Source organism: Enoplosus armatus, chromosome 2, assembly GCF_043641665.1.
Source record: "Enoplosus armatus isolate fEnoArm2 chromosome 2, fEnoArm2.hap1, whole genome shotgun sequence".
In the NCBI taxonomy this organism is placed as follows: domain Eukaryota; kingdom Metazoa; phylum Chordata; class Actinopteri; order Centrarchiformes; family Enoplosidae; genus Enoplosus; species Enoplosus armatus.
The window spans coordinates 14,115,371-14,124,994 of record NC_092181.1 but is presented as its reverse complement, the minus strand read 5'-3'; the positions used below and the strand labels follow the sequence as shown (position 1 = coordinate 14,124,994).

The 9,624-nt window shown below is 39.1% G+C and overlaps 2 protein-coding genes across 2 annotated transcripts; one reads left to right on the top strand and one right to left on the bottom strand.

The window, feature by feature from the left end:
* Positions 1 to 261: 261 nt before the first annotated feature.
* LOC139297236 (retinal cone rhodopsin-sensitive cGMP 3',5'-cyclic phosphodiesterase subunit gamma-like) lies at positions 262 to 600 on the bottom strand. The gene is made up of 2 exons (XM_070919812.1): positions 497 to 600; positions 262 to 379 (listed from the first exon to the last, which is right to left on the bottom strand). Exons 1-2 carry the CDS (start codon positions 598 to 600, stop codon positions 262 to 264), a joined length of 222 nt encoding a protein of 73 aa, XP_070775913.1.
* A 4,196-nt stretch (positions 601 to 4,796) lies between these two features.
* LOC139298790 (retinal cone rhodopsin-sensitive cGMP 3',5'-cyclic phosphodiesterase subunit gamma-like) lies at positions 4,797 to 5,774 on the top strand. Its single transcript, XM_070921561.1, has 2 exons — positions 4,797 to 4,906; positions 5,657 to 5,774. The coding sequence occupies exons 1-2, from the start codon at positions 4,797 to 4,799 to the stop codon at positions 5,772 to 5,774; spliced, it is 228 nt and encodes a 75-aa protein (XP_070777662.1).
* Positions 5,775 to 9,624: the final 3,850 nt, after the last annotated feature.

The following is a 9,624-nucleotide window of genomic DNA, read 5'->3' as shown; positions in this document are numbered from 1 at the left end:
CGAGAGGCAATCATTGGAAAAGAGGGTTTCAGGGGGAAACGGGGAAGGCAGGGCTGAAGTAGAAAAGGACGGTCAAGGGGTTGAATAAAGTGCGTGAGATAAGAGAGAGGTTTTTTTAATACAGGTCAATCATCTAAATCCTCAAAGGCTGCCTCCTCTCTGGAGCACGCAAGTACACAAGATTTCCAGATGTCAAGTCAACCATTGTTACATACATGAGGGACAATAGTGGCAAGAGGGGTAAAGGAAGAGGAAAGAGGGTTAAACTATTCCGTATTTCGCCAGGTCGCTGAGCTCCATGTCCCCGAAGGCTTCCCATGGGCAAACCACTGTGATGTCTGTGCCGAGACCCTCCATGCCGGGGATGTCGTCTCCGAATCTGAGTGCATGAGACAAAAAAAGATCTGATGAGTGCAAACTGAGCTTGAAAGCAGGCCTAAAACGGCACACAAAGGAGAGGCTTCTTTGTGTTTGTCTAATCTTAAATTCGTCTCACCCCTTCTGGCCTGGTTTGGGCGCCTTGCTCTTGAAGGTGCGCATGGCCCTCTGCTTGAATTTGGGAGGTGCCTTCTTGTCGGCGGGAACGGCTACGTCTGACATTTTGATTCCTGAAAGAGAAAAAGAAGGAAGAACAAAATACATGAGATCTCAATAATAACTCTCAGTTCTTTTAAAGATAGGCGTCAGACTTTTCTGTTTATCACTGCTACTGCAACTCTTATTACACGTGTATTTATATTGTCATGTGTTATATCTTATATCTTGTCTTAATGCCTTTGTAAGTGTAATGTTCAGCACTTTAACAGCTTGCTGTTGAAAGGTGCTATACAAATAAACTCTGCTATCATCAACCAATAATTACAGTAATTAGTAAAATCATTCCCCACTGTGAAATGTGAACACATTAATTGTATTTATCATCCTCTTTTGCAAGCTTGTCAACAACCAGACGTATCACCAGTGAAAATGCGTTAAGCCTTGATAAAGAAATGCACAACCAGTGTTCAAAACTCCTCTGGGTTCGTCCAAATCCGTCCAGTAAAAAGGCCTGAGGACATTATAAAGAGGTAGAGACTGGGACAAACAAGAAATCCAGCTCAAACAACCGCTCTGTGTGAAGCAAGAATCTCAGATCTCATTCCAGCTCCACTTCAGCCACGATACTCAAGAAAAAAAGAGTAATCACTCTGTCTGTCTGTCTCTTCTGTGAGTTGTTACATGTCATCAAAGCAGTGAAAGCCTCAGCTCACTGCACCAGAGCTGAGAAAATTGCAGTTTCATCTTACCTTTGGTTGAAGTGTTTTTCTGATGCTGTCTGATGCGCCTCGCTTGTTTCTCGCTTGTGGGATTCCTCTCTCAGCGCAACTGTCCCTTTTTAAAGTCCTCCGAGCTGCTAATCCCCTCAGACGTTCACTCTGTCACCCTTTCATGTACCAACTCTGTACCAGCTCAGCCACAAATAGACCAGATAAGAGGGACGGGATATAAATACAAGGTGTATTTCAGGTTAGATATGCCTGCCAACCTGTGAATTTGAAGTGAATTAAATTAATGAAGTGCCATTTTATTGGCAGTGGTGAGTGACAGCAATTAGCTGCTGAAAGAAATTCAATGTCTGTCACAGCCCAAAGCGCGCATCAGTGTTTTACCCACACATACTGCACTGTATCATGAAAACCTTTAGTATTAGAGTACATTTACATTACATCATAGTACAAGTAGCTGTTCATGTTGGTTTAGTCACAGGAATGATTTATTGACTGTACACGACAAATAACTGCAGGTGTTAAAACAAATGTCACGGTTAATGAGGCTGAAAAAGGCTGCAAAGAAAAAAGAAGGGGAGCCGTCGAATGCAGAATTATTTTGCTAAATGTGCACAAATACAGGCACCCAATGGCTTGAAGAGCACAAAAAAAGGCTTGAATCAGCAGCTGCTCTGGAGCCTTTTATAAATAATAAATGAAAAATAAATCGTCCCACTTTTCTGCATTTGACAGCTCTCTTCCTTTTCTCTTTGTTTATATGTAGCAACTCACCCAAAAGTCTGCATGTCTGATGGTGTTGAATATATAGCTTTTAGTTCACTGTCCACTATGTATGCAGTTTATTTACTGCTGTGCCTTTTCATTTTTAAGCAGATATATTTATTGTAAATTCCTATTTTATTCTTAACATTCTTGACTTGCAGTAGTAGTTTTTTTTCTCTCTTTTCTCTTGTTATGTTTATTGTGACGTGTCATGCACCAAAAGACAAAGGCAAATTCCTTTCATGTGAAAACTTGGCTATAAACCTGATTCTGATTCTTCTGATAAGAGATTTGAAAAGAGCAATTTCCCAACATTACATGAAGCCTCACAGCAGTTCTGGTTACATTGACACAGCCTTTATTGTTTGTTATACACACATTAATACTGATATGATATAAAAGTTGACTCATGCCTCTGTGTTCAAACATCAAGGAGGTTTGATAGAACGAGAGCAACTATCATACAAGACTGGGATCAACTTTCACCTTCTTTGTAAACAAACATGTGTCGTGGCGTAGCATCCTGAACGAGGATCTGGAGCATGTGACACAAGAGCAGCGGCGCCCTGAGCTTCCTACAGGTGATCAATCACTTAGGGACAAATAAGGAACTCTTAACCATCAGCTCTTAATCCCTCGCCTCATGACGCAGACTCAGGTCAAAGAGGGACAATAGCTGAGACAGGTAACTGAACAATTATTAATGTGACATGAGAAGAAGTGTCTGAGGAAGGTAAAATATTAAAGATATGCTTCATGATTTAGTTATAGCACTTAATTTTGCACCCAAATCTTCAGTATCTTCAGTAACTTAAAGGCCACTTCCTAGCGTTTTCCAGCAGTCTCTCATTCTTTTCGTTAGCTGATTAAGACTGTGAGGTGGGTGAAAGCTCAGGAAAAACTAGCAAGCAGACCTAGAGTTGAGATTTTTCTGTCAAATTATTTTACTATTATTACTTTACAGTTTATTGAATTATTTTAAAAAATGAACCCGTCCAGAAAATAACATTCATATATTCAGACTCAGGTCCGAAAAACAACTCATATTGTTCAGCAAATCCAATTTAGTTTTTCATTATGTAAGCTTGCAAACATCTTCACATGGCAAGACACACTCAGGTGGCCACCTGAGCCCCCTCCTTAATCTCACAGAGCAGAGGGGCCAATCAGAGGGCCAGAGAGTTATGGATGAGCATGTCAGGGGGATTACGAGGGGTGAGTATATAAGAGGACAGCCAGACGAAGACCAGAAAGACACAAACTGACCAGAGAGACACCGGAGCAACCGTGTGACTGCAAAAACAGGTAAGATCAAACTCTGACCTTCTCTCAGCTGCGAGCTTTGGCAAACTTTCAGTTCTGCTGTAAGGATTAAGGTTAAGAGCGTACATGAGAAGGCGGAAGCGTGCTGAGAAGGCGTCACTTCAGATTGATACTGTGAGGTGGTCTTTTAATCGCAGAAACAGTGTAGAAATGACTGTACTTGTGTTGTTGTTGCTAATCAATTTTGGGAAAAAAAGCCTCAGATGCCAAATCAGTGCACTTTTTTTAAAAGCACAGTTTTTTTTTCTTTGGCTTTTTCTCCACCTTATAGTTGTACAGTTTTTATACATTATCTTGTGTGTCTATTTGAGGACCTCATTTTCTTTTCTCCATTCTGTAAGGCATGTTAAAATAGTATTACATAAGTGAAATTTACTTAATTAATTACTTTTTACCTTATGAAGGCCCTGGACTGTCTGGGCATTAACTCGTCAGAGGTCATTCCTTTTAATTTGCAGGTTTAAGACGTGTTCTGCCATTTACAAAGAAAAAAATAAAAATAAATTACCAGAAACTTCAGATTTTATGAAACACAGTTTCATTTGATTTAATGGAAAGTTTGAATATTCAGTTTCAAATATATGAGTATATAAAAATAAGTCTTAACGGGGACCGATCGTGTATGTGCAAAAGATTGAGGATATTCTTTAAACTTCTTACTTTCAGTTTAGTTTAGTTCAGTCTTTACTGTCCTGCACAGTAAAAAAGACACTTCAGACATTACTAAACAAAAGCCGTTAATTGGAAAACGTAACAAGCAATAGTACTAATAAGTCATAAGTCATATAGGATGTACATCCTGTATATCTGCACACAATAAATGCTGACATTGTTAGCTGTGGATAATCAAAATCAGGGGCACACTGCAACTAAATGAGGAAGTATAAAAAGGGTGTGACATTTGAGAAGTAACTGGTTTACTGAGACTTCATGACAGATTCCAGAAAGTTACACGATTGGTTTGCGTGTTGAAAGATGCCGTCAGTGAGGTCAAAGTACATTTCTGGTAAGGTCCAGAGCACTGATGAGCTTTCCTGCAAGATAAGACCAATAACTGAGGTCAGAGAAAAGTCGGATCAAAGAAGATTGAAAATGAGGTGCTCCGGACAAAATCTGCTTAAACATACAGTGTGTGTGTTGACTTCACACTAACTATGGAATTAGGTGAACTTGGTGACAACCTGATCTCTAGATGTACAGTGTGTAACTTGGCCAAGAGTAATCTTTAAAGCCAAGGTTTAAAAATAGACAAAGCTGTTTGTGTAACAGGGTCTTAAGATCTGTATGACAGCTTTAGTCTATAATTTGACCCAACCTGTGGGTGTTATATCATCCAAGCAAAGGGCAGAGGGGCTTAGAGGAGGAGGAGGAGGAGGAGGAAGGGTCTTACACATCAAGACTCACTAATTGACCGTTAATTGTTTTTCTCTCAGTGCATAAAAGATGGCAGACGCAGCCGTTGCAACTCCCGCCGACAAGAAGGCACCTCCCAAGTTCAAGCAGAGGGCCGCTCGTACCTTCAAGAGCAAAGCCCCCAAGCCAGGCCAGAAGGGGTAAGACGGACTTTAAAGACACTGGTGGTGGAAAGTAACTACCTAGTTTAGTCAAATATTGTACCTTAAGTACAATGCTGAGGTACTTGTAGTTTACTTTACTCTGCTACTTCACACTTCTGCTGCATATATTTCAGAGTGAAACATTGACTACATTTATCTGACAGAAGTTACTTCTCTTGCAAAAAAGTTGAGGCCCCTTGTCATGTTTCAGATGTCTGTTGTTAGCGTTCCACCAGAGACATTTACCCTCAAAACTTCTCACATGGTTTCATTACTAACTCCAATTGAGGCCCAAAGAGGTCATATTATCCATTATTTAACAAAAAAATCAAAGATTAGAGAAAGGTTTTTAAAAAAAAGGGCCACTTTGTGACCCTTTGGAGAGGCCTGACCCCCAGGTTGGGAACGACTGGACTAAACTACCCAGTAGTATATAAAGTAGTTAAAACTAGCTGCATCTCGGCCATCTGCAACAGTAAAATGCTGCTTACACATTGATCAATCATCAGTATTAACAATCTAATATTGTGAGATGATAATACAACATTCACAGGTGCCACTCTTCTGCAGAACCAGTACATTTACTTCTTATGCTTTTCATTTTGTACTTTTACTTGAGTAGAATTTTGAATGTAGGACTTGGGAGTCCGTGGAGTATTTTCACTTCTTCCACCACTGAAAGTCTCATATCACATAAAAGAAATCAAGGTCCCAGAAAATTAAGACATGTTTTTGTTTCTTTTTCAGATTCGGAGACGACATCCCCGGCATGGAGGGTCTTGGCACAGACATCACAGTGGTTTGCCCATGGGAAGCCTTTGGGGACATGGAGCTCAGCGACCTGGCGAAATACGGAATCGTCTAGAAACCCCACTGTGTCTTCACAACTATTTTACCTCCCTGCACTGATTTCCCTTTACCCAGTCCTCCCCTCTCGCCCTGTTCTCCTTCACCGACCAAAATACCTGACCTGATGTCTGTTGTTGTGTTAGGCCCACATGGGTTTTTGGGAAATATTGCACAAAAATTGATATCCAAAGTGGATCACAATTCTGGAAAAAATGGCAAATGTAATTTTAAAAAGTCAAATATTATAATTATGTATCTATATATGCTTCACTGAGGTGTCCCTGCTTGAAGCAATAACTCCAAACTTCCTCCCCAACACTGCATTTCTGAGAGACAATGGACTAAATCTGTTGTAAGAGGGCTTCATCGCTGTTTGTACAATAGACATATCACCACAAAACCTCTGCGCCTCTCTCCTGCCTTTTCTACTCCATGACCTTCCCTTCTTTGGAGCTATTCCTTCTTAATGTACAGCTGCTTATGATATGTATTTTTATTTTTATGAACTATGAATGTAAATTTGTGCACACTATCATAGTTGAGTAGAAATGTCAATAAATATTTTTCCCCAAAGAAATGTTTTTTTTCTTTAAGCACACAGTATCCCGTTATGGGAATTTATGGCTGATCGTGAAGAAAATAATGGGAAAACCTATAACAAATTCCAGCATACATGATATATGCAGCATTAAAATGTGTTATAATCAATATTAATAGCCACACTAGTAAGTGTTAGCATGCTAACACACTATAGATGTTGGACTTACATTCAGCAGACATGTCATTCAGAGACCAGAGACACTACTTCAAATGACTGATAATGTTGGTCCAAATCTGCTGGCTGTGTAAATACACAATTTCTTATTTCCATATAAAGTTAAAATATGATAATATGCAAGTTTTGTGGGGACAGCTTGTTTCTACTGCCCTCAAGCAATCTGCAGCCGGTTTAAAGCAGCTATGTTACTGACACGGTGATCAATACTAAAATTCAAATTAATAACCAGCACGCACACAATAATACGAGAAACTACAAAACAACACTCAATCCATTCAACTAAATAAATAGAATACCAAGAGAAAACAACCTGAAAGCTTGATCACAACAAAACATTTTTATATAAAACATTTTATATGGACATTCAATAACAAAAAAACATAATGGCAGTCAAAGGGGATATAGACATGACAGAGGGAGAGGACTGGTCATTGAGAAGCCATAGCAACTATGAAGAATGGCCACATAGTTTACTATAATACAGCGGCAAGAAAACCATGACAGGAAAATGAAGCTGCCACGTGTTCTTTTGTGCGGCAGCCATTTTGTTTGTCAGCAGGCCTTTTTGCCAAACAGCACTGTGCTCTTTGTGTTAGCTAGCTTCAAACCGCTAGCTGCCTGTCATTCTCCATAGAGTTTAGTGGTAAAGAAGAACGCAACTGGGCTCGGCTGCTCAGGGGTCAAATATGAAAGACACAAGATTCATGCAAAACAATTTTTTTTTTTTTTTAAATTGACAAGTATCGCTCATGCTGGTTTGTCCATGCCGTCAGTGGCTTTGTAAGTCCATCTTTGTGTATTTTGTGTAGCACTTCTCAAGTTGGGAACCAGAACGTGCTGGGGACTGTTAGTTAGCATCTTTGGCTACGTTTCTTTTTTTTCCCCCCATTTTGTCCAGAGCACATTCTATAGTAACTTGGAGATATTTAAAAAGAAATGTTAAATGTCATGTGAAAATCCAACAGCAGCACATTTAATAGAAGAAACAAAAAAAACAACAACTTCTTATTGACCTGCATGTTTTTCCAAGAGTGACAAATGGAAAACACAATGGTAGCTTTTAAATTAGTTAACGGGTAAACAAAAAAAACATAACTGCCCCATTTAACACACAACTTAGATCATATCCCACAATGACATTTTGTTTTTCACCATGTTGGAATAATAACCGGTTTATGTATGAGAGATAACACTTTCAGACATATCTTCAAACAAACCTGGAGTGGCCCCAATGGCCAAGCTGGCAGATTTAACCACTGAAATGTAAGGATTAAAATCAACGGAAAAACTCAAACAAAAACAAAGAAAAGGACCACATTTGGTTTTAACCAAAAGTGCTACATGCCTATGTTCATTCATTCCTTTATGTCTCAGTCACCTGCAAAAATATGGACACAAAGAGAAAAAGTCCAGCTGTTCCTGTATATTTTGAAATATAATCAAATGTCATGCCAGTGGATTAATCAAACAATCAACCCAAAACAAAACAAAAACAAAAAACACACCTGGATTGACTGAATATTTAACTAAGAGGAAAAACGTTTGGTAGTGTTACATGCATACCCTTAGTTTGTCACTATTCAGGTACGCTCTCGGCTCAAACATCTTTACTCCATAGCAAAATAAAGAAACTTGAAATTTAACTTGCACCTTACTGGAGAAGGAACAACAACCTAAGGATATAAAAAAAGACGAACAGAAGATAAAAAAAGAAGTAAATGAAGACAGCAATAGGATTATCAAGGATTATGATCATAACAATAACAAAGATAATATATTTATACATACGGCAGAAAAATGTGCTTTCTACAAATCTTTGGAACAAAAACAAAAGCCCCAAAAAAAAGCCACGTTTTGGAAATATAGAATACAACGGTATAGAAATATGCACAATAGTAAGGTGTTTTGCATTTAAATATTTTCTATTAACTCACCGACAGAATCTCTCTCTTGCTCAGTAATTGCTGCTGGCAGCATCTCGAACACAATTACCAACTAAAGTATGTTTCAGGAAGACTCATTCAATGTTGGACTTTGCTCTATAAAAAGATGGAGCATGAGGGGAAAATCCAAATAATAATTCTCTACATTAAAGGATCAACAAGTACTTGAACCCCAGGGTTGTAGGCGGATGATTTAGTTTGGATCTAAAGCTAAAAATCAATTCAAGAAGACAGCGTTTGAAGTGTAGTGTTGAGCTTTTTGTAGTGTTTATTGGTGGCTGCTCACACAGTGTAGTGAAGTCCTGTGCACGAGAAGGATGAAGTGACTATAGTTGTGTCATATAGTCAAAAGGTGGAATATTTGTAACACAGATGCTCCTGCTCTGATATTTGTAACCCCAAGGTTCACTGTTGGACCTACATGTCCCATGACAGCAGTGGCTGCTGAGTCAAACAAAATAATGGTTTAATAAGAATAAGAATAATTACAATAATAATAATAATAATAATAATAATAATAATTTGGTAACTTTTTTCTCTAAACTAATTTCTTTGCATATCATAACAATTTTAAGTTTAAAGGTTCACCATTTCCACATACTAAGAAAACTTGAGGTAAGGAACAGCTCTAATAACCCTCCCTTCCTTCAGCTTTCGGGCTTGATTTCTGTAGCGTTATAAACCGTCACATCATCTCTCCAAGCCGCCATGTTCAGTCTCCCACTACCAGAACACAGCAAGGATGGAAACCCTCTCTCAGTAATAATCGCCCACGTTAAGGAGGAATTATAAAAATCCATCAGTGGGAGTTTTTTTGTGTTTTTTTTATATCATTTTAGTGACTCATCATTGTGGTTCAAAATGTTTTTTAAGGTGCTCTTTCGATGCACCTTGCTGCTTCCTACCGCTCCGACGTTTTGTGGACACTTTGATTGCTCGTTTCCCTCTCTTTTTCCTTTAATGTTGAGTGTGTGCAGGCCACACAGCACTCGGCTCTTTCTCACACATGGTTGACAGCTATTTAAATGTCAGTTATCCACATACAGCCTTTGGAAGAACATCTGGGCCCCATCCCGAGTCTTGTGCTGCTGAGTGCCGAGGGAATAAGAAGGGGGGGGGGGGGGGGGACTATAATACAGCCGTGC